Here is a 25446-nt window from a genome sequence, read left to right as displayed (position 1 = left end):
ACGTGATTACGTAGGAGGTGTAATACGTGATGACACGATACGTGACTCTGCCTCCTCCATTAGAGTATATGAACAAAAAACAGGTTCCAGTTATGACCATTATGCGTAGAATTTCGAAATGAAACCTGCCTAACTTTTGTAAGTAAGCTGTAAGGAATGAGCCTGCCAAATTTCAGCCTTCTACCTACACGGGAAGTTGGAGAATTAGTGATGAGTGAGTGAGTGAGTGAGTGAGTCAGTCAGTCAGTCAGTCAGTCAGTCAGTCAGTCAGTCAGTCAGTCAGTGACTCAGTGAGGGCTTTGCCTTTTATTAGTATAGATAGAACACTTGGTAGCATACAAAAGCCTCTAGTGAGGAACATTTGGTAGTATATAGAAACCTCTAGTGCAATAAAATTGTTACCCTTTATCTGACTCTATCTTGGAAGGAAGCTGGGCCCTGGTGAGGACAAGCTGTACTCAAGGAGTGTGCTACTCCATAATGACGCACACAGTCAGGCTGTATTCAAACTGTTCATATTTCCTTAATTGTGTGATTTATGTAGTTATAGGATAGGGAGGTGGAGATGGGCAGCACGGGACCACGTCAACACACAGAGGTAAGTTGCTGCTCCTGAGGATGCTCTCTCATCATGCTTGGTGGGCATCAGCTGGAGTACATGCCAGGCAGTCAGATATGAATTCTTGTGCTGAGTCCCTACCGTTATCCATTTGTACCCACCAACTCTTCAGAAATGTACTGATGCGTTTATACATTTTTCAGTTTTCCCCAAAGGTTCCCTCAAGGTTAGATAATCCTGGAAATTTTGTGTCTCACAGTTTGGACTGATATCCTGTTGTCCAGGATTTGTTCTAGTGGTATGACAAAACGAATTAGAATGTATGTTGAAGACCATTGAGGTCTTTAGGTCTTTCCTGATACAGTGGGACATAGCTGTGTCACTGACATCACATAAATCCTTAACCTCTTGTATCTATTCCAACTAAATTAGAATTTTGACCTTCTGCTGTTGTTTTCGGGCAATTGCAAACCTTATATGGAGCAGACTTACTTCCATGCCTGGTGTCTCTAAAGCTTATTACCTCAAACCCTGAAGCTGTGGGTTCAAATCCCACTACTGACACTACTGAGTGACTCTGAGCAAGTCACTTCACCTGTCTTTGTTCCATTTGGAAAAACCTGAAAATACAGAATCTTCTGTCTAGCAAAAATGGATTCAACTATCTAGGCTGTCTACGCTAAATACCTCACACTGCCATACTCTAGAGTTGTGGTACACAGTGAAAGGAAGAGGGACCACTGAAAGCCATTGTCGTGCATCAGTTGGGTGGTACATAATGACAGGATAGCCGCCACTGTCCCTACAGTGTTAGTGATTAAGAATATCAAGAGGGAGCTAGGTGAGCCACTATAGCCACTCATTGGGCCTTTATATAATGACAGAAGTGGAGCTGGCTCCTCGGTGGAGCAATGTCAAATGACAGGAACAAGCAGGGCAACATTTCTTGGCATTGCTTTACATAATGACACACGGCTACTGTATTGGGACAGCAGGAAAATGAGAAGGACCAGTTTGAGATACAACTGCCCCTAACTGGATGCACGTCTAAAAATAGAAATTCTTCTTCATTTTCCTTTGCAAAACTACTGAAACTCTGTCAGATTACATGGGGCTCATGACTGAGCAGACAATTCTTAAATTCTCAATTGGATTAAATCATTCTTGTGTAGCTTTGGCTTTATGCTTGGGGGAATTATTTTGCTGGAAATAAATCTTTGACCAAGGAACAGATTTCTTGGAGACTGCATCAGGATTTCCTCCAAGATTTTCCAGTATTTAGCTGCATTCCTTATATGCTCACGAAGTTTCCAGGACAAGCTGCAGAGAAACAGTCCCCACAGCACAATGCTGCTGTCACCACTGTGCTTTACTGTAGGGATTGTGTGCTTTTCATAATGTGCAGTGTTTGAATTACTCCAAACATGGCATGTAGTCTGATGGCCGAAAAGCTCACGTCAGAGTCTCCCATGTGCCTTCTGGCAAACTCTAACTGAAGGTTGTGTTGAATTCTCTTTGTTACTTTGTCATAAAGCTGCAACTAGTGAAGCTACCTGGGCAGCATCTCTTGTCTGCACAGTCTCTCCAATCTCTGCCACTCTAGCTTCAGAGTTATCAAAGGTTTTCTGGTGTCCTCCCACATTAGTTGTCTTCTAACCTAATCACTCAGTTATTGTGGATGGCCTGTTGTAGGCAGATTTGCAGCTCTGCCATACTCTTCCCATTTCTTAATGGCTGATTTATCTGAACTCCAAGGGATATTCCATGATAGATAGATAGATAGATAGATAGATAGATAGATAGATAGATAGATAGATAGATAGATAGATAGATAGATAGATAGATAGATAGATAGATAGATAGATCTTTATTGTCATTATCACTTTTACAAAGGAACAACGAAATTGAAGGTGCAGTGGACTCAGTGTGAGGAATAAGAGTTAAAAAGGCAAGAAGAGAGAAAATAATAACAAACCAAATAGTAATAAAAGTACTGTACTTTACAAAATATACAAATTGCACTGGTTGACTTAAGGTCTATATTGCACATTGGAAGAATGATACGGAGCAGTTTTTATTCTGAGTTCAGGGCCATGATTGCTTTTGGATAAAAGTTGTTTTTAAGGTGGTTTGTCCTGGTTTTCATTGCTCTGTATCTCTTGCCCGATGGCAAAAGCTGGAAGAGGCAATGACCGGGATGTGATGAATCCTGTGAAATGTCTATTGCTTTTTTGCGGCATCGGAATGTGTAGATTTGTTCCAGAGTGGGGAGGGTACAACCAATTGTTCTCTCTGCTGTCCTGACGACCCTGTGGAGCGCTTTCTTTTCTGAGAAAGTGCAGCTGCTGTACCACACACACAGTCCGTACGTGAGCACACTCTCGATGGAACAGTGATAAAAAGCAAGGAGCAGATTTTTGGGGAGATGGTTCTTTCTGAGAATTCTCAGAAAATACAGTCTCTGCTGCGCCTTCTTCAGCGGCTCCTTGGTGTGGGCGCTCCAGGTCAGGTCATCCTCCAGCTCAATACCCAGAAACCTGAACACCTGAACAATGACTTGTATATTTTCTTGTTTCCATCCTCTGACTCTTTTACCTTTTCGCTGAGTTGCTTGGAGTGTTGCTTTTGTCTTCAAGGTGTAGGTCAGGACACCATGATGCCTTAAAACAAGTTGGCCCTTCCAGATAAGGGCCATTTAAACTTCAATCAATTGCAACCCCTTGACTTCAGGCAAGTGATCTCCAAGTAAATAATTCTGTGACTTCTGAAACAAATTGGCTGTACCAGAGATGACTTAGGGACATCATATTAAATACTTAATGTAATCAGTTATTTTGTGTTTTATATTTACAATGAGACCATTTTGCATATTTTTACTTTGATATTAAATAGCCTTTAACTGTTAATCAGCCTCAAAATAGACAAAATAAATACACTGTAGTTCATTGCTGTATAAGAATAAAATGTGAACACTTCCAAAGTATTTTTATGGACACACTATTCCTATTCCTCCTTTGGTACTGTGTCTCTCTGGAAAATCCTTGGGTACCGTTGGTTTGATTTTGTATCGAATGAGTGGTTGCTCATGGAGTCCCGAATGAGGCACATTACCTGCATTGTGAGGGAGCGTCAGTTATGGCACTACGGCCATGTGGCACGTTTCCCCGAGGGTGATCCGGCTCATAAGATCCTCATTGTTGGAGACTCGAGTGGCTGGACCAGGCCAAGGGGTCGCCCATGTAACACCTGGCTGTGGCAGATAGAGGGTCATTTCTGAAGGGTGGAACAGTACCACATGTCTGCCTGGGAGGTTGCCAACCGGGGTCCTGAGTTGTTTCGTCGTGTAGTGGGTGCAGCAATGCACTGTACCAGTGCATGCTCCCCAACTTGACTTGACTTGACTATTCCTTATTGCCTTTTTTATGTATAGACTAGTCATTTAGCCCGTTACAATAACAGGCGCTAGAACAGTAGTGCATAAACATTAGTAGGAACAGTCTATATTAAATGGCAAGGGACTTTGACCTCATTCTTTTTGTTGGGCGTATTTATCTTTCTTTCAGCCTTTCTTTTGTTGATGTTTACTTGCTGAGCTGACCGTTCTTCGTGGGCTGCCGCCGTGTATTGTGTGTCTTTAATTTTCTGTGACAGTAATACTGGCTTGTATGTCCACTGGCTTGTACGTCCGTAATATACCTTTAATTTTTTCTGCCGGTAATACAGGCGTGCGCGTCGGTAATATGCCTTTAATTTTCTCTGACAGTTGTATGTGGCTGTAATATGCGTCACTGTATTGTGTGCCTTTAATTTCCTCTCACAGTAATACTGGTTTGTATTTCCGTAAAATGCCTGTAATTTTCTCTGACAGTAATATCGCACAGCACACCGTGCCCCGCGCATGCGCACTTCACCAGAAGACACCCACACACGGACACCTGGACGCACACAGGGATTTTATATATATAGATGCTGTAGCTGTGCAGAGGTATCAGCTGCAGCAGAGGACACCTAAAGGTGGCCTAATTAACATTTTGTATGCAAAGAATAATCAATGGAAAAAGGTAAAGACACCAATAAAATAAATTTAAAATCAAACCAAAAGGGTCCATTCCTCTAGCCACAGTGAACAATGTTAGTCAGTAGGGGTCTCCACTGTACTTCGGGAACAAAAAAGGAAAGAGAAAGCGCTAAGCTGCTGCATCAGGGTAGAGAAGCACAGGCTGAGATTCACTCTAAGCCACCATGAAGCAGGAGCTGTAAATCAGTTTGGACTTAGGAGCACCCCTAGCAGGTGTTAGCCTTGTTGTATATTCATAGCACCAAGAAGGCGCTGAGCCTTATGCTTGTCCCTCCAGCAGGAGCAATGATGTCACAACTCTGATGCTCTTGCAGCCCCTCAGAAACACTTGCTGTTTGATTTGGATGTGGATGGGGCAGAGGTGAAGTAACTTAAATACCATACCACCTCTGTCCCTCATGGCATCCCTGGCTGCTCTGCCTGCATCTTTCATATGCTCTAAGTTATTGTACACATGGCTACCCTGATGGAACGCACAGCTGTTTTTAGGGCTGACACATTGGGCACACAGCTAAAATATTTAAAGTTAACAAGGAAGGCAAATGAGTGGAGAGTCACAACATCCATAACTATTGCTTACTTTTCATTTTTCTCTTTCTCAAAGTCAATATAAGACCAAACCCCAACATATCACCTCTTTCATACCAACATTACACCTTGGTGCCATGAACCTGTTTGTATGTGTGTGTGTGTGTGTGTGTGTGTGCATATGCAGAGCCTGGCTTCAGAAAGCGGCATAGCAATGACCATTTAATCTCTGGAGTGGTGCCCAGCAGCTGGAGGGGATTAGCAACCCAGGATGTATGTTGTGCCTTTTTATATCTGCTTTCATGTGATTAACAAACTAAAAATGTCTCCGTGCGATCTAGTAAGCTGGACTCGCTCCTTCACAAAAGCTGAAGTTGATGCTGAAGTTTTGACCAGCAGGCTGTCGTACACTAGAGGGAATAACACAGTGACAGCCAACAGCCATGACTTCTGGCTTCATAGTCACCAGTGAGCTGCAAGCCAGATGTTGTCTTGTTTTGTGGATTCCTCCTCTGTCTGTAAGAAATGGCAGAAGGGTGTACATTGTGAACCTGCACTTCGTAATGAGAAGCTCAGACAGAAGCAAACTATTGTCTCCCAGCTTGTCAGTCCAACAGAATTTGCACCTTACTTCCTTCTCTCTTCTGCTATTCGCAAGTCAGATATGGACCTGTTCTTGAATAAATTATGTCTTTTGAGGTGTATATCACATGCTCCTGATCAATGCTTTGTGTCCTTTTTTATATAGTACTAGGGGGCTTAGCCCCCAGATCGCTTCGCTTGCCCATAGACCCCCCCCCCCCAGACCCCGGGCACGCTACGCGCCAGCCAGTTCACGTCTCTGCCGCTCGTGTTGTGAAGGGGAGGGCTGAACGCACACTATGGAGATGCGGTCAGATCAGCTCCTGGCTTGCTACTGCTGCTGCCGCCGAGCTGCGTGTTCTGCTAGTCACGCTGCGCATCGATCATTTAAAAGCCTGTATAGCAGCTGTCCTTTGGTCTCACTGCCTTGTCTCAAGTGACGTTAAAGTGTCTCCAAGAAAATCACGTATCATCTCCTTCCAAGCCTTCCAAGATTTTTTTTTATAATAGAGAGATGTTTTCATGTGGCATACAATATGTTTAGAGACATACTAATATCACCATCACCGGTGTGATGGATGCCCATGTGCTGCCATGTTAAATTGTATTCATACTCCATTTCAAGTGACCACTTCTTGAAGTGCACATTTTGAATGTGTTAGGGTGTTTTGAAAGCAGTTATTTCTAAGATGAGACTTAGGTGTGAATTACTAGTTGTGAGGTGTGGAAGATTTTATATCATTTAAAAAATTCAAGTTTGTTGCTTTTGTCCAGCAGGGACTGAATGGTTCAATGAATGGATCTGGTTCCATATTAAAAATTTCAAGGTGGAAAGGGAGTTCTGCTTACAGTACCACCTCAAAGCCACAGTGATGACAAAATAACAACAACAGCAACAAACAGCCACAACACAAATGGTACTTTTATACTTGGCATGTATTGGATAATCATTCACCATACGGTCCACATCAGGTTTTGCTGGGAAACCCTAAATGTAATTCAACAGGATGGAAGCAGGTGTAGCCATTAGGATTCTCTCTCTCTCTCTCTCTCTTCATTAACTGAGATGCTTCCACTACTCCAGCCATTATCTTCTCCAGGTGCTGTCAGAGCTTGCAGAAGTTGGGAGAGTGTAAGGTTACAGAGGACCACAATTCAAAATGCACAGAGTTGAGCAGGTCAGCAGTTGTTGGGGTCCAAGTGCCAGGGTATGATAATGATTTTTATAACTTCAACATTCTTTTGGTATAATAAATCAATCGTGTCTAACTAGGAGCTTCATGCCTTTGTGCTAGAAATTTCTGGAAACGGGGGTTTCTGAGAGTGTCTTCTGGAAGAGACCAAAACTTATATTTCTACAGACGTATATAACATAATAATGAAAACAAACAGCAGGATTGTATATCAATATACTGTACAAGGTTGGGCAAAAGTAGATTTATAGTTGTTTGTATGGAAAAAGACATGCAGGTTATGATTGCTACACCTAAGCGCATTTTAATAATAATATTAAGAAGAAGAAGAAAACAAATAATTCAAATAAATAAAATAAATTATTAATAAATACTAATACAAGAATAAACTCTGTGTTTTACATTCTCACAATTGTAAACCTACTTTTGCCCACCCCCTATATAAAATGCAAAGGTCTGTCCATCTGTCATGTGACTACTTATGAACTACTGAGGCTAAAACCTTGATATTGGTCTTAATTGAAAGCTTATCACCTAATATGTTCTGTAAATTAAAAAAAATTTAGGTAGTGGCAACCTCAGCAAAGTTAAACCTATCGTCATGGGTTTATTAGAGCAAAGTGATCACAAAACCAAGTGGTATGGCAGAAAGAAAAAGAAGAGCCGAGACATCTGCTTAACGTCAAGCAAATCACAGAGGATGCTTATGTGACAAAGATCAGCATAATAGGAAGAAGACGTAGAGCAGTGATATCTGCTGAGCATTATGTGCAGGTACAGAATGCAAGAACGACACAGAAAAATGTATGTCGACAATCAAGAAGATCATCAAATACATGTCAACCACAAAGTTAAACGTGCATGAAGGACAGCAAAGTGACTTGTGCTTGTGTGCAGAATAATCTAACCGCCACAATGACAGGAAGAAGAAGAGCAGTGGCATCTGCTGAACATCAGTGTTTTGCATTAGAAGGTGTAGGTTGTCCTTACCCCTAAACCATAATCTTCCTTCTGTGCAACAAAAGTCTTTTTATGGATGCTCCACTCCTATGCAAGTTCCTGGCTATGATACACAGCCGTGTTCCTCTAATGTCACAGTCCACATCTCGCACCTGTTAAAATGCCTCCCGAGTCTAATGGCTCAACTTCAGTTGGTACTAAGGCTGCTACTGTGATCCACTTCCTTCATCCTGCTACTGGATTCCTTGTCTGTGGCAGGGTATCACTTGACTCACAGCAGTAGTACACCCTTCTTCTGGGACTACATGCTTGCAACCAATTAACTACGATCAAGTGGCCCTACACCTCATAGGATACATCTCCCCACAAAGCCATCTTATCTTATAGCTAGAGCAATTAACAAGACAGCAGATCAGGTGTTCTCACTTTTTTCATCCACTAACATGTCATGCCAAAACAGAAGCAAGTAATTGTGATAAATTGCTTGAATGGCTGAGTTCCAGCAGCACCTAAATGTCACCAGCATCAGTCCATCATAACAGATGCTTTCAGTCTCTCTTCTCCCTTCTTAGGTGGCCATCCCTTGCAGTAAAAGCAGTTACATCTTGCTTGCAGCTGTCTATCTATCCCTTTCTCAGGGGTCTGTATCACACTAACTCCCCGACCCACTGCAGCTCTCTCTCTTTTCTTCTTGTGCCTCTGCCTGTTTCTTTAACTTCCAGTTTCAGCTGTCTGTGGCTTTTATAGACCATTCCTTCTGCGGCTGTTCAGAAGCAATCAACAAGCTCTTTAACTTCCTTGCAAGGCGAGGGCCCCAGCTTGTGAACTTTTGCTGACGAGTTAGCGGTTAAGAGTCCAGACCTCATGCACGTCCTTTGTGGCTCATGCATGTCCTTTGTGGCTCATGCATGTCCTTTGTTTAACTTGTCTTAGCTTTTAAAACCTGTTTGATATAATTAAGCATATTACAAATTAGCAATAATGGAAAAATATACCATCATCACCTCAGTCAAGCAAATCACAGAGGGTGCTTAAGTGATGAAGAACGAGAAGCAATAAGGAGACAAGACACTTCAGCACATAGTCAAGCAAGGGCTAATTCTGAATAAAGAACAACTGAGCAGTAGGCCAGCACAGTGGTTCATGGGCCAGCAAGACAAAGTGCAGGATACAGAATGCAACAACAGGAACAAGACAGAAACAGAAGATCGTCAAATACTCAAACCTCTGACCTTAGGCCACCATTGCCTATTTATCCTTAGATCAGTGTTTGTTTGAAGAGCACTGCTTGGGCCAGTTCGATCACCAATGTGATCACGGTGAAGCTGTATTATTTTAATGGTGAAAACAAAAAAATGTGTTGCCAAAACTCAGTTTGCACTATACGAGCCACCAGACGTTATCAGCTCCTTATCTTTAACTTGGTTTTTATTTGCAGTGTTTTTTTTCAACCATAGGTCCATGTGTTTTACGAGTAGGTTATATAATGGAATAGCAAGCAATGTCAGAATGATAATAATGGGCCTAAATAAACTATATAAAATATATTGATTCCTGTATGTCTAATCATTGTCCCCCTACCCCTTTGACTCCTGGTAGGGGTTGAAAGCTTGGGAATAAAAAAATATTTTAAGATACATGACTCATCTTCTCCCTTGCAGTTTTCTAGCTACAAATATGCAAACTGTATCACAGTCCTTTACTTCTATACTATATTGCATATGAAAGTATAATATTTCATAAGCAAGTTATGCATGCATTACAGTTTACTGAATGCACATACCACAGTGATGTACTGAGTTTTGAATGAGCTTAATTGCTTCCTACATTGTTAGATACTGAAGTGAGTGAATAAAGGCAACAGTAGGAGAGAACAACATGTGAATGTACTCTGTGCTCCCACAACGACATTTTTATTTCTATAGCACATTTTTGTACAAGGAATGTAGCTCAAAGTGCATTACACAATATAAAAGAAAAAACAAAATGGCAAGTTAGAAATAGATAGTTATACAGTTAGGTCCATAAATATTTGGACAGAGACAACTTTTTTTCTAATTTTGGTTCTGTACATTACCACAATTAATTTTAAATGAAACAACTCAGATGCAGTTGAAGCGCAGACTTTCAGCTTTAATTCAGTGGGGCGAACAAAACGATTGCATAAAAATGTGAGGCAACTAAAGCATTTATTGAACACAATCCCTTCATTTCAGGGGCTCAAAAGTAATTGGACAAATTAAATAACTGGAAATAAAATGTTCATTTCTAGTACTTGGTTGAAAACCCTTTGCTGGCAATGACAGCCTGAAGTCTTGAACTCATGGACATCACCAGATGCTGGGTTTCCTCCTTTTTAATGATCTGCCAGGCCTTTACTGCAGCGGCTTTCAGTTGCTGTTTGTTTGTGGGCCTTTCTGTCTGAAGTTTAGTCTTCAACAAGTGAAATGCCTGCTCAATTGGGTTAAGATCAGGTGACGACTGACTTGGCCATTCAAGAATTTTCCACTTTTTTGCTTTAATAAACTCCTGGGTTGCTTTGGCTGTATGTTTTGTGTCATTGTCCATCTGTATCATGAAATGCCGCCCAATCAATTTGAGTGCATTTAGCTGGATTTGAGCAGACAGTATGTCTCTGAACACCTCAGAATTCATTCGGCTGCTTCTGTCCTGTGTCACATCATCAATAAACACTAGTGTCCCAGTGCCACTGGCAGCCATGCACGCCCAAGCCATCACACTGCATGCACCGTGTTTTACAGATGATGTGGTATGCTTTGGATAATGAGCTGTTCCACGCCTTCTCCATACTTTTTTCTTGCCATCATTCCAGTAGAGGTTGATCTTGGTTTCACCTGTCCAAAGAATGTTTTTCCAGAACTGTGCTGGCTTTTTTAGATGTTCTTTAGCAAAGTCCAATCTAGCCTTTCTATTCTTGAGGCTTATGAGTGGCTAGCACCTTGCAGTGCACCCTCTGTATTTTCTTTCATGCAGTCTTCTCTTTATGGTAGACTTGGATATCGATACGCCGACCCCCTGGAGAGTGTTGTTCACTTGATTGGCTGTTGTGAAGGGGTTTCTCTTCACCATGGAAATGATTCTGCGATCATCCACCACTCTTGTCTTCTGTGGACGTCCAGATCTTTTTGCGTTGCTGAGTTCACCAGTCCTTGCTTTCTTTCTCAGGATGGACCAAATTGTAGATTTTGCCACTCATAATATTGTAGCAATTTCTCGGATGGGTTTTTTCTGTTTTCGCAGCTTAAGGATGGCTTCTGTCACCTGCATGGAGAGCTCCTTTGACCGCATGTTGTCTGTTCACAGCAAAATCTTCCACATGCAAGCACCATACCTCAAATCAACTCCAGGCCTTTTATCTGCTTAATTGATAATGACATAACGACGGACTTGTCCACACCTGCCCATGAAATAGCCTTTGAGTCAATTGTCCAATTACTTTTGAGCCCCTGAAATGAAGGGATTGTGTTCAAAAATGCTTTAGTTGCCTCACATTTTTATGCAATCGTTTTGTTCACCCCACTGAATTAAAGCTGAAAGTCTGCACTTGAATTGCATCTGAGTTGTTTCATTTAAAATTCATTGTGGTAATGTACAGAACCAAAATTAGAAAAAAGTTGTCTCTGTCCAAATATTTATGGACCTAACTGTATATAACAAAAATAAATAATTAAAAAAAATTAATTTTTAAAGAATCATTATGTGATTACACAACACAGATACTGTATACAAGTAGTAGAATCCTAGATTGAAGATAAGTTTTTTAAGTCCATTAAGGTAAGTCCGATCCTATAATCAGATTGCCAGAGAGGACAGAAAGAAAAACTCCAGGAGCGAGATATTGAAGAATAAAAAAATCTGCAGGGGTTCCAGGCCTAAAGATGGCCAGGCCAGGTGCTAAAGCCAGTCTTATTATTTCTAATCCTAATGTTAGACAATTTGATGCACTTGGACTTGTAGACAGTAGAGTGCTTTCATTCCATCATCACAATTGGCTGCACGGTACTTTGATAAGGTGATGGTGGCAAGAGAGACTGGAAAAGAAAACAGAGAAAAATAGGGATAGCACATCTATGAAATTGATGATAATTGCAATGCCTAGAACAAAAATTAATTAAGAAATGGCCAAATTGAAAAAGTGGGCTTTTAGTAGTTTTCTACATTGATCAATGGTATTAGTCAGTCAGCCATTCTCCAACCCTCCATATCTTAACACAGGGTCATGGGGGTCTGCTGGAGCAGCACAGGGCACAAAGCAGGAACAAGCCCTGGGCAGGGCGCCAGCCCACTGCAGGGCACACACACACACACCAAGCACACACTAGGGACAATTTAGGATCGCCAATGCACCTAACCTGCATGTCTTTGGACTGTGGGAGGAAACCCACACAGACACGGGGAGAACATGCAAACTCCACGCAGGAAGGACCCGGGAAGCAAACCCAGATCTCCTTACTTTGAGGCAGCAGCGCTACCCACTGCGCCACTGTGCCGCCTCAATGGTATTAGCCTGTGCATTTCTATTGAAAAATTATTCCATATTTTTGGTGCATAACAGCAAAAGGCCACTTCACCACTTGTTTTATGCTTAGCTCTCGGTATAATAAGCAAATCAGTGTTAGACGATCTGTGGTTATGACTGGGAATGTTAGGGGACAGGCACTCCAAAATATATGAGGGAGCAAGATTATTCAGAGCTTTATATTTAAAATCTATTCTCAAGGTAACCCATGTAACAGCACTAAAACTGGTGAGATGTGCTCAGATATTCTTTTGCTGGTCAACATTCTAGTAGCTACATTTTCAACCAACTGCACCTGGTTGATCTCTTTCTTAGGTAGACCTGTAAAGAGTGCATTACAGTAATCTACTCAGCTAAAAACAAATGTGTGAATTAATTTTTCAGCATTTTGCAATGTTATAAGAGTTCTAACTTTTCCAGTATTTCTTAAGTGAAAAAATGCAGTCCTAGTAATATAGAAAATGTGTGATTTAAATCTGAGATCAGAGTCCGTGATCACACCTAAGTTCTTAACTTCCGCTTTGATTTTAAGTGCCATGGGTCAAGTTTATCTCTGCTATATTTTGCTTGTTTCTACTATTATGGTGAATAGATAACCCAATATGAAAAAATGAAGTCTCTTGCACCGTTGTGTCCACCTTGCATTCAGATTTATACTGTGAAAGCCCTTGACATGCTTCATAGGGTGATGCCATTAACAGACATTTTGACATGAACCCAGCAAATGCAGGCTAAAAAAGAAGGACACCCAAATAATAAAAGAAAACGTTATAACCAACACCCTCTGAACCCCACCTGATTGATCCACCCCCTCATTTGCTATATATTGCTTTTGATTCCTGTATTTCTAATTATTGTCCTCTGATGATGATACCTGGTAGATTGTCAAAGGCTTAGGAATAAAAAACTGTTTTAAAATATGTGATTCTTTTTCTACCTTTTTGGATAACTAGCTACAAATATGCAAACCGTATCACAAACCTTCGCTTCCATCTTAACCCCTACACAAAGCCATTATAGGCTCAGTAGATCTGGTGTTACGTTGGCAGTCCAGGATGCACTCATTCACTTCCATCTCTCATGCTCTTTGGACTTCTTTTAGCACTCTCATAATTTTGTTTCAAAGTCATAAATGAAAAATAACCTGCACAACCCCATTGTAAATGGAAGATGGCCAAGTATTTGACTATCGGAGGGGGGAGCAGAGCCAGTCTCACCCACCCACATTTTTCTGCTCAGTTTTGCCTTTAAGGTGATATCCTGGAATCAGCCAACATGCACTAAGCTGGAAGACATTTTAGAGGCTCATTTCAAATTCTCACTCATACCAATTTTATATTTTTTATATTATTTCGTTCATTTATTGCAGTCAGAAATGAGAACAAAGTAAGTATTATGCAACCCCAACTCCCACAGGTCACCTGCATGTACGAGAAGCTGCTTCTCGAGGACAAAACAGTAAAAGCATTGGCAATTACATTACGCGGCAGCCTCACAGCGCTTAAGGCATTAATTCCTCCGAAATCCTTTCATTCATTCAGGGAAGCCGACCTGTGCCTCATGGCGCTTTGTGTGGAATTTGCTGCGCTGGCACTTCTGGCACCAGTGACCCATTTAGTGACTCGATGACAGGTGGTACCACTTAATTTCACCCCATGTTCTCTGTTAGCTCCTGACTATCACCTCTTTTTGCACTCACAGAAAGTTCTTTGTGTTAATCTGGACCAGGAAAGATGCTCTATTAGGTCAGGTGTTTACAGCCACTTACCACTCAACATCCAGGCCTGCCTACATTTGCTGCTTGCCTCACACCTGTGACTTACAGAAGCACAACTTTACTTAGGAATTGTTTGGAGCTGCTTGCACAAAATTGTGTTTTGAGAGTTTGGCATTTCATACTTCTCTGCACCTCCTTGTACCCACACCTCATTTATAAACTGAAAATAACAAAAAAGAAACGGATTATCATGCACTGGAATACCAATAAATGTAACCATTGCATGCAGTTTATTGAAAACCTATCAGTTCATGTAAGAGTGGCACAATGGTGCAGTGGTAGCGCTGCTGCCTTGCCATAAGGAGATTGGGGTTTGGGTGTTGGGACCCTCATGTGTGGAGTTTGCATGTTCTCCTTGTATGCACAAGGACTTCCTTCACCTGCTCTGGTTTCTTCCCACAGTCAAAGACATGAAAGTTAGATGAACTGGTGTTGTTAAATTAGCCTGACTTGGAAGGTCAACAAATGACTAATTTTTTTTAGAAAACTGGGAGGTGCAAGCAAAAGGACAAACAAAAGAAAATAAACATGACTAAAATCCAGACAACAGGCAAAATTCATCAAGTCAAATAACATGCAGTAAATCAAAAACCAGCCAAGACAAGAAAAGTAAGCACACAAAAAGTCAAATTCAAAATAAGGATTTTATCCACAGATCGGATAAGGCTCAGAGCAAAAGGCTAACCTTTTATGCAGTTTGCTGATTAAATCCAGGTCATGACCTCAGAGAGCACGCCACTAGGAACACGGGACGTGAATGCTGACAGCAGCACCGTACACAACTTGGTTTCTAAAAGGAAAAGGCTGCAAAAGATCAATTTTCAGCTTTAATCGTACAAAATGATTCCTTTTACTGGCTACTTGAACCGATTACAAAGGGGCCTCAGTTGCCTTGAAAGCTTAATATATTGTAATTGGTTCAGTTAGCCAATAAAAGGTGTCATTTTGCTTGACTTCTCATTGCAATCCATAATGGCTAACATGGTACAACACCCTACTACTACAGCTTAAACCATGATATAAAATGGCTCTAAGTGTGTGTATGTGTGTGCATTCACGCTGTGATGGACAAGAACCCTGTCCTGAAATTGTTTCTGCCTTGTGCTAAATGGTTGCTGGAATAGGCTCCAGCTTTCCCACAATCCTGTGGATTAGCGAGTTGAGGAAATGGATTGATGGATGGGTACATTTAGAGGAAGCAGAAAGATTTTGGCCCTTTTTTATTTAAGCTCCCCTTCAGGAGACGGCATCCTGAAATGACTCCTCTACAGAGTCACTAGCATCCTATTTTGGTCTTTGGCTCCATAGCGCCCTTTATTGCTGGGAAGAGTCCGAACCAATTTTGTCACTTTTTGTTGACTATAATTCTCTCTTGCAAATGGTCACTTAGTGGTTGATCAGTAGTGATGAGCAAGCTCCATGGTGTTCGCTTCACCTCGAGTTCTGAGATAACACAGAAGTGTTTGCATGTTCACGCGAATATTGCCAAACTCAGGGAAATGCATTGAAGTCAATTTGGGAAGGACTAACTGAACTAGATTTGACACGATTGTAATGGTGCAATCATCTTTAAAGTGTCTCTGAGGACTAGGGGAACATCTGCCAACTATACTGGACTGATTATTGTGGCCAAAGAGGTAACCTGAGCTGTGCGGCAGCAGTGCCAACCACTACACCACCATGCCTATGTGAGATCAGAAAAGAAAGAACACAGTTAGAGACGCCCAATCATAGATTTTGTCAAAATAAAGTGGAAATGCCAAAATCATAGTGAAAAGTCAGAAAAAATATATACTGTAGGTCTTTTAAAGGCAGAAAATTCAAAGGACCATGTCGTGATTGAAACCGGGTGCACATTCTGTTTTTTGAAGTTGTGCTGAAGGCTCTCCAAACTATCGGTGCTGATGCTTTGCATTTTTGCTTCTTTCAAAAAGATAGAAATGTCATACAAATAGTAATACAGTGAACCCTCGTTTATGACGGTTAATCCGTTCCAGACTCTACCGTGATAAATGAATTTTCGCGAAGTAGGATTCTTTATTTATAAATCGAATATTTTCACAGTTACAGTATAGAAAACCTGTTTACGACCTTCTAAATATGTTTTTTTAACATTATTAGAGCCCTCTAGACATGAAATAACACCCTTTAGTCACCAGTACACTCATATTATCCAATATATTAGACAAAATAAGAGAAAACAAGACATATTAGACGTTACAAATATCATATTATTACTAGGCTCACCCGTCTTTTAAGGCGACCGACTTTTATCCTCAATTTGTGTGCTCTTCATGTGTACATCAGGCATGTAAGTGTAGGGAATGAGAACATCAAAGTGCCCATTCATAACATCTCCCGAAAACCTAAGTTTTTTTATCCCCTCGAGTACCTGTCCAAAGTTGTACAATGTCAGCCTGAATCTGTACCGCTAAAGACGGAGTTTCATGCACTAAATAAACTATAGATGAGAATAAGCAAGCACCATCTCCCCTGATATTTACTACGCGGTGAGGCATTTTTACTCCATCAACATTAATTATTTCCAGTGACGTAATTTTGTCTATTTTTCCAGCACATCGCGCACAAAAGCAAGGGAACGATGGGAGCACCAGAACTCTGCTCAGATTGCGTCGTTTCGAACTGCAAGCCGCAAGTAGTAAGTCTGTGATAAGCGGAATACCGCTACGCTTTGCACTCACGGGACTGAAGGACAATCCCGACTGCTTTTATATAGTAGATTATGGTACTGTACATTTAATTACACACACACACAGTTCTTACACATAACCACTAACCTATGAAGGCACAACCTCAGTAGGAGAGTCTTCAGGTGGTGCAGTATCTTCAGCAGGTGCGTCGTTGTCTTCTTCCGCTGAAGGAGTACTAGGAGTAGGCAGTGGGTGTCTGGGTGCGTGGCTGAAGAACATCTTGATAGGCAGTTGCTGGCACTGTCTTTTCATATGCGTGAGGAGGCTTTTGTAGGGTATTGCCATCTTTGATCATATCCAAGAGTTTCACCTTCTCCTGGATAGTAAGCATCTTCCTCCGGCGCTTAGTTTTATTGTCAGAAGGCTTAGAGAAAGCAGCACGTTTAGGAGCCATCGTGGGGCTTAGATAAAAGTTCTCAGAAAGCGCATGCGTAGTGATGTAAGCGTGTATGAGAAAAAATCGCGATAGAGTGAAGCCGCGAAAGTCGAAGCGTGATATAGCGAGGGATCACTGTAAACCTTTCTTTATTATTATTTCATAGAGTCTCCTGTGTTTGGTTTGAGGGATATGTCAGGATTCTTTAAGGTTTGTTTTCACTCTTGCCACATCACGTGGCTAATTATTATGCATGCATAGGGCGTTTGACTCCTTCTCTTATATTAACTTGTAACTTGAAGATCAACCTGCACATTTGGCTACAAGCACAGATAACTTGTCCCTCAGAGTCGGTAATACAAATGATCAGTATTATAGGCCGGGGGACGGCCCCATCAGTGTTTTTCTGTTACAGTTCCAGGGGATGTAGTGCTGACCTCTCAAAGCATTATGGTGAGCTGGTAAAAGAAAAAAATATTCTCCTAAACTGGCTGAATTATCAATAAATAATTTGACAAATAAGGGTGAACTCAAACGCAACAAATTTGCTGCAAATAATACTTTGGTGAAATTCGCTGATCAATACTTTTGATTACCAAATTCTTGCTCAGATTTGAAATAGCCCACATTACTTATTGTCCGACAATCAAATTTTGCTGCACCTTGGCTTGCTAGTTCCAACATCACCACACTGAGGCCTTTAGCAGTTAACAACAATGAGCATCAATGAGTAGGTCCAACTCAGCCTTTCCTCTCTCTTGCCTACCCAAGAGACCCTGCCTATTAAGTGAGGCCACAGTATGAATTGCCATTATTCCCAATGGAAAAATACCATTGCTCTTAAGGGAACCTTTGCAGATTGCACTCTCTTGCATAACTCTTTTGTTTTTCCAACAGGCTCAGAAGGCATGGATAGAGAAAACATTTCACAAGCGGGAGTGCATATATCCGTGTCCAAATCCCAAAGAGCCCAACAGGTTTGTATGCTGGCTACATGCTGTCTTTCATTCTACCTGAGCTCTCAGGTGCTTTTTCAAAGATTCATTTCACTATAATGGCCAATGGTAACTTCACTAAGACTCAGGTGAGGTGTGGAAGAATTACTGAAACATGAATGAATGTGCTGTCAAGGCTGAGCTCTGCAGACCAGGATGATTCATTTGGATTATCACTCCCTGCAATGTACCTCTAGGGGGCTACACTGGAAGGCCATCTTCTAAGGAGCTGTAACGTGTGGAGGGGTGACACAATAGTTAGCCTTGTTTTTCCTCAGCACCCAAATAACTAAGTCTGACTCCCAGCGCAATGACCATATTTCTCCAAAGTCCACCTCTAATTTCAACCCCGGATGAGTCAGTTTATCTTGTGATATGCTGACATCCCATGCAGGATTGGTCTCTGACTTTGCCTGTTGCTTCCAGGATAGCCTGTGGCTCCTAAAGGGGTTCATAAAATGGATGCATGGACATTAATAGAGAGGTGCAGATCCTTAACTTAGCACTAGAGAGCTCCGTTACCTTTGAGTGCTCATGTGTTGAGAGCAGTGTTTGCAGTCTTGTCTTGCTTTGATGGGTAGCACTATGGAGAGCCAAACCACAAGGCAATGCTCACACCAAGCCCAATGGACAGTTCATAAAATATTTTCTAGTAATTTATAAAAGTCTTCAAGGCTACATGCATGATCTGTGACACCCTAAACTCTTTATGTCTGCTTATTCCAGTGCCTTTGACTGGTAGCTTCACTGGTCAAGTGTCCCTCACGTGCATGCATACAGTGCCCATATACCCACCTGTGTTGTATGAGTTGTATTTGAATAACTTTAATGTTCATGAGAGGTGATCGGAAAGTTGAGCCAAATCTTTTAAAAGAAATGCCAGCACAATCATCAAGTTTTATTTTCAACATAATTCCCATAATCTTTAATTTGTTCATTATAACATTCATGAAGCTTTTCTATTCCACTCAACATTTCAGTAGTCAACTTGACATCTTCATCATTGGCATAGCGTGTTCCATGGAGGTAGTAGCCTTATGGATGGGGGAACAGGTAGTATTCATACAGGGCTGTGTCTGAAGAGTGACATGGGTATGGAATATCTTCTAATTCACTTTTATTAGAGAGTAGCTTTTACAACCTGTGATGTCTGAGTTGGGTGCAAGTGGTTGAAAGGTTACCTCTCCACTTTCCCTGATTGAATGGCACAAACACCAAAGAAAAATAAGTGTGTAATCAGTACAAGTCTTGTACTGGTTTGGACCATGAATTTTTCACGCATTAGAGAAACACTATGCTTCTTCCTTTGTTTTAAATGTTGTTTGGACTCTGGGTGATATTGATGTATCTAAGTTTATACTATGTTATGAAATGCTTCTTAAATTTCTCTAATTCTGAATCTCTTAGCTTAATGTTCATGCAGTGACAGTTTTTTCCAGGAATCAATCCTCTGGGTATCCAACATGCCCAAACTTTGCTCATGTTTATTTATTATTATTTATTTGAATTCATCTGACCTATAAGTAACACCTACTGGGTCAGTTATCTCTTCAATTCTCTATTCAGATTTACTCCACAGTGGCAACTTTTTCTTCTTTTAATGTGCAAAGATTAGCCTGATTTTTGGTAATCTTCGAGGGCTGTCATTCCATGTCCATGTCCATGCCCATTTCTTGACAATGGCATGTGAAAGTGACCAGTTGTGATACATGTTACATCTCTGAAGGCATATTAACTTTTGTATAATATGAATTCCTGCTGCAATAACTTTATGCTAAAAGCCCTAGAAACCCGTAGTCTGTATATTTAGCACACAAGAGCTATTCTTTGCCAACTTTCAAAATCAGCACCTTAGAATACCTCTTTCATGCTCAAAACATTTTAATCACCTCCATATAGCCATTCAGCCATTTTCTGTAACTGCTTATACAACGTAGTGTATCAGGTGCCCGAGCCTAAGTCGACTGCAGTGCCCATAAACATACATTCATAGTCAATATCACCAGACCAGTCTGGTGAGAAAAAAAAACAGAACGCCCAAAACACAAGCCATGTTGGCAGAGTCCCCAAAGAACCAGATTCAAACACGGTAAGATGGAGCAGTGAGGCAGTAATGCTGTCCACAGGTCCACTGTGCTGCAGTTTTAATGTACATAGTGCCTTCCAAATGGATCACAATGTGCATAAGACATAATTCACTTATGAAAGGCATTATATGCAGCATTCTAGGATGCAACTAGTCGAGTTGTTAAGCCCTGTCCTCAGTCCACTGGTGATCACAGCTGCTCTTCATTAAAGACAATTCAATTGTTCTAATCAGGCAAGAGAATTACCAGGTGCTTAGCGGCTTACCTGAAACGAAGCCCAGCAGACACTGGGGTGTCGCCAGCGAGGCTTCATTACTGTGAAATCGCAGCATCTGCCTCTTCTGTTTTAATTAAGCAAATGAGTTGTTGCCTCATAAGTCAAGGCGCAACCTCTGGGCTGGCAATGCCAGCTTCACCTACCTTGGTGACAGTACAGAATATATTCAAAGCTCACTTTTGTGAAGTAATCTTTTTGGGTGCAGCTGTTTACCTGAAAACACATAAATGAATAATTCAACAAATGAAGCTCGCAAAAGATCTATCAGTAAATAAATAAAGTTTCAGACTCATGGAAGAATGACACCTTTAGCCGCAGGCATCCAGTATAACTTGGGGTCTTTGAAGCCTGGAATAGTAACAATGGGGGCAAAACAGGAGCCGACCCTGGATGGGGTAGTGGTCCATCACAGAGCATACTCATGTAAATACCTACATTCACTCATTCATCCATCCATCCATCCATTTTCCAACCCGCTGAATCCGAACACAGGGTCACGGGGGTCTGCTGGAGCCAATCCCAGCCAACACAGGGCACAAGGCAGGGAACCAATCCCGGGCAGGGTGCCAACCCACCGCAGTCACTCATTCATGGTCAGTTATAAGTAGTTCAATAACCTAAAGGGCCCATCTGTGAGATGGTGGAAGAAAGCTGGTGTACCTAGAAGAAAAACCATCACAGATACAGTGAGAACATGCAAGCTCTGTACAGACAATCACAAATTCAAGATCTCACCCCCTGCATAAACTGTGTGCAGTTTTGGTCTGCAGGCTACAAAAAAGGACATAGCAGCACTAGAAAAGATACAGAAAAGAGCAACCAGACTCATTCCAGGGCTACAGGGGATGAATTATGAAGAAACATTAAAAGCAAAAGGAGATTAAGAGGAGACACGACTGAAGTGTTTAAAATTATGGAGGGAATCAATCCAATTGATCGAGACTGTGAGTTTAAAATGAGTTCATATACAGTAGATCACTGGGATACAGTTGGAAACTTGTTAAGGGTAAATTTCGCACAAACATTAGGAAGTTTTTCTTTACACAGATAGCCATAGGCAGACAGGTGTGCAGACTGTGCCTGGCCAGAGTTACAGCTAGCATGGCGAGATGCATGTTTTCATTATTTAAAATGGCATAACAGGCATCTGCAAAAACACTTCAGAGCATTATAAGTGCAAGTGACTAGCCATTATATCTACCCAAATTTTCATTTATAGAATCATGTGGAGGAAAGAAAACACTCACTAATATGGGACGGGTAAACTTAGGATGGCCAGACGTCCCTTATATACAGGACATGTCTCATATTTGATAATTTTGTCTGCTGTCCCGTACTGACCTTTCAGGGATTACCCAAATGTCCCGTATTTAGTTCATTTTCAAATTTTGTAATAAAATATATTTTTTTAGGCTTTCCCTTAAAGATAGGGTGAGAAGCTCAGTCATCCGGGAGGGGCTCAGAGTAGAGCCACTGCTCCTCCGCATCAAGAGGAGTCAGATGAGGTGGCTCGGGCATCTGATCAGGATGCCTCCTGGACGCCTCCCTGGTGAGGTGTTCCGGGCACGTCTAACCGGGAGGAGGCCCCGGGGCAGACCCAGGACACGCTGGAGGGACTATGTCTCTCGGCTGGCCTGGGAACGCCTTGGGATTCTCCCGGAAGAGCTAGAAGAAGTGGCCGGGGAGAGGGAAGTCTGGGCATCTCTGCTCAAGCTGCTGCCCCCGCGACCCGACCTCGGATAAGCGGAAGACAATGGATGGATGGATGAAATATATTTTTACTACCTTCTTATGGTACTTAGTTGTAATTTTATAAGTAATTATACTTTCTTTTCTTAGATTCTCTTGATGAAAATAACCCAAATGTAACAAGGAAACTAGTGTTGGCTGCCTGTTTGCAACTTGTTCAGTTGCTATGGTTGGCTGAGGACAGCAACACTCTTACCATTTAGCTCTCCAGCCGCGCTGCTTTGCAGTTCTGTATCAGCATTGCAACATACAGTGACTGTCAACAAAGTGCGTTGTTACTAATTTTTTTCTAACTGCCTGTATTAAATAATAATAATATTTCTCTGTTGTCTGTATTAAATAAATATTTTCAAATGATTTCACTTTTTCAGAATTTCTTTTAGCTTGTTCATCCATCCAGTCAGTATCCAACCCGCTATATCCTAACACAGGGTCACAGGGGTCTGCTGGAGCCAATCCCAGCCAACACAGGGCGCAAGGCAGGAAACAAACTCCGGGCAGGGTGCCAGCCCACCGCAGTGCACACACAAAGCACAATTTAGAATCGCCAATGCACCTAACCTGCATGTTTTTGGACTGTGGGAGGAAACCCACACAGACACAGGAAGAACATGCAAACTCCAGGCAGGGAGGACCTGGGAAGTGAACGCGGGTCTCCTAACTGCAAGGCAGCAGCGCTACCACTGCACCATTGTGCTGCCTTTTTTTTTTAACTTGTATTAAATAATTTTCAAATGATTTTACTTTTATTTTCCTCATAACCCATTAAAATCCTTGTTTGTCGATACCTTTGGCATTTTTATGTATTTGAGGAGGTGTGTATTATGTTGTTGTTAATTGGAAAACTGATAAATAAATTGAGGGGAAAAAAAAAAATCCTTGCTTTATGTTTTTAACTTATGTCTTGTGATGGACAGCCAGGTCCCATGCCCGGCAGAGACGCCCCTGCTGCATCTGTTCCAGGGGAGCAGCCATGGACACTTCAATACCTCCCCCGGGACGCTTGGTGGCAGCCTCCCTGGCGGACGATGATTCCCCAACCTGGCGCATGGCTCCATGTTAAATGGAGTCCTCCACAGCCTGGTTGGGGGCTCAGATGGCCGCTAGGGGGAGCTGCATGGAGTCTGCAGCCCGGCTGGTCGAATCTGCAACCCCACCCGGAAATGCAATTAGGACCAAGTGGTCAAGCACCTGGAATGCTTCCGGGTAGGGTATAAAAAGGGCCAGCCACCACCACTCAGAGAGCCAGGGTCGGGAGGAGGAGGACTACGCTTGTGGAGGAGTGGTGGGAGAGAAGAAAAGAGTGCTGTTATTGTTGTTGTGTGGAATAGAGTGCTTTTGGGACTGTATATTGCCGGTGGGACACAGGGAAGGCGTGCCCCACAGGCGAAGAAGAAAAATAAAAAGTCAGTGTTTTATACGTGCCTCAGTGTCTTTCTGTGCCGGGTCAGGCGCCTATATAGCGCCTTTTCTACACTCTCTACTTTTATATAATATATTCGTCTGGGTGTGTAGGGGCAGTGGTGTAGCGTAGTGGGGGCGGCAGGGGCGGCACTTTTAGGGGGCGGCAAAATTTCACAATAAATAATAATATCTTGTAAAAATTTGAACCATACCTAAATAAGGGGGCGGCGGAATTTTCCTCCGCCCCGGGCGGCTGACACCCACGCTACACTACTGTGTAGGGGGCATGTATAAATTTATATATGTAGTAATATAGAGAGAGATTTTAAGAGTGTTCCATATTTCTAATTTTCTAATCTGGCAATCCTAGGTAAACTCCATACACACATTGACTGGCCCAGGAATTGAACCCATGCCTCTGAGCTAGTAATGTTAATCACTGCTCCTCCATACCATTCACATAACCAATATGAAGACTATAGAAACCCTTCAGTATGCTAAAATGAAAGGCAACTCATCTGTTGAAACTGTTACTCTTTACACTTAAATTTCAAATATGCCACACCATCCACCCAATAAGGAGTCTGATCAATTCCTGTCACCAAGGCATCGTTCTACTTTAATGGGGGAGTCAGTCCATCACACACTCACACAAAAGAAATGCTATAGAAGTCAATAGACCTGAAAACATGAAATCAGGGTCCCCATTGGAAAAGCACAAAAAAACAAGGTGACATTTTTAAATACATTCAATTCATTTTCCTGTTCTATAGTTGCGCTGCATGCCGTACCTCACAGACATAATGAAATGAGTACTTTTTTGAAAGTGTGCTGTCAAAAGGATATTCACTGTGCTGTCCCACGGTTATGAAAAACTCTGTGCATCAAACTCCTTTGCTCATGGCGCAACTGAGAGGGCAGGGTGGGCAAATGTCAACTGGCATTGTGGTACCAAATTTCAAAAAAACCTTGAACACCTGGACTGCATATGCAGCACAGATAGGAAAAAAAAAGAAATAAAACATGTTAACACATTGGAGAATCAAAATAAACATTTTGACTTTTGGTTGTGAATGCCACTTCAGCTGGCAGAATAATAGATAGTGAACCATGAAATGCAGGTCAGCACAGGTGCCCAGGCCTGATCTTACACTCGGGGAAAACAAAAGCTCTGACATGGAGGGCCGAGAGCGCTCATCGGCAAGCGGCTGGGTTGAGGTAAAGGGGATTAAGGATTAGAATTGAGGCTAACAGTGGAATTAAAGTGAGGAGATTACACAAGACGAAGAGCCCTGCGGAGCCTGCACTGGTCTGTGGTCAAGCTGCTCTCATTATGCATTTAATTAGCACTTGTTCATGTTTGTCATTGTAAACTCTTAAGGAGTTCCATGTACACTCTTGTATTAGTCCACATTTTCTTCCTGTGTTTTGACTAACAGTCTACATACAGACAAATGGTGATAAGTAGAAGTGCTTTCGCACATAGTGCCTTTTCTTTCCTAACTTAATTTGTAATTTTGGTAGGAGTGGGGCCTATTTTGATAAAAATTATTAAATTGGCCTTTTCACTCCTCCTTTTCTAGTCTTGCTATCCTGTGGCTGTATACTTCTTGAGCACATGTGTCTGTTA

The 25446-nt window shown here is 41.8% G+C and overlaps 1 protein-coding gene and 1 long non-coding RNA gene across 2 annotated transcripts in view; one reads left to right on the top strand and one right to left on the bottom strand.

The window, feature by feature from the left end:
- Positions 1-25446, top strand: part of trpm1a (transient receptor potential cation channel, subfamily M, member 1a) — a 115492-nt gene that overhangs the window by 14442 nt on the left and 75604 nt on the right. The window contains exon 2 of the mRNA XM_051920380.1: positions 18202-18281. Within this exon, the coding sequence (XP_051776340.1) occupies positions 18202-18281 (80 nt within the window). The remainder of the gene's footprint in view (positions 1-18201; positions 18282-25446) is intronic.
- LOC127526114 (uncharacterized) lies at positions 11471-20982 on the bottom strand. The gene is made up of 3 exons (XR_007933732.1): positions 20652-20982; positions 14903-15007; positions 11471-11952 (listed from the first exon to the last, which is right to left on the bottom strand). It is a non-coding gene; the product is annotated as an uncharacterized LOC127526114 (long non-coding RNA).

Source organism: Erpetoichthys calabaricus, chromosome 17 (assembly GCF_900747795.2).
Source record: "Erpetoichthys calabaricus chromosome 17, fErpCal1.3, whole genome shotgun sequence".
Lineage (NCBI taxonomy): Eukaryota > Metazoa > Chordata > Cladistia > Polypteriformes > Polypteridae > Erpetoichthys > Erpetoichthys calabaricus.
Note: the sequence above shows the minus strand (reverse complement) of the source record. Positions and strands in the feature narration are given on the sequence as shown.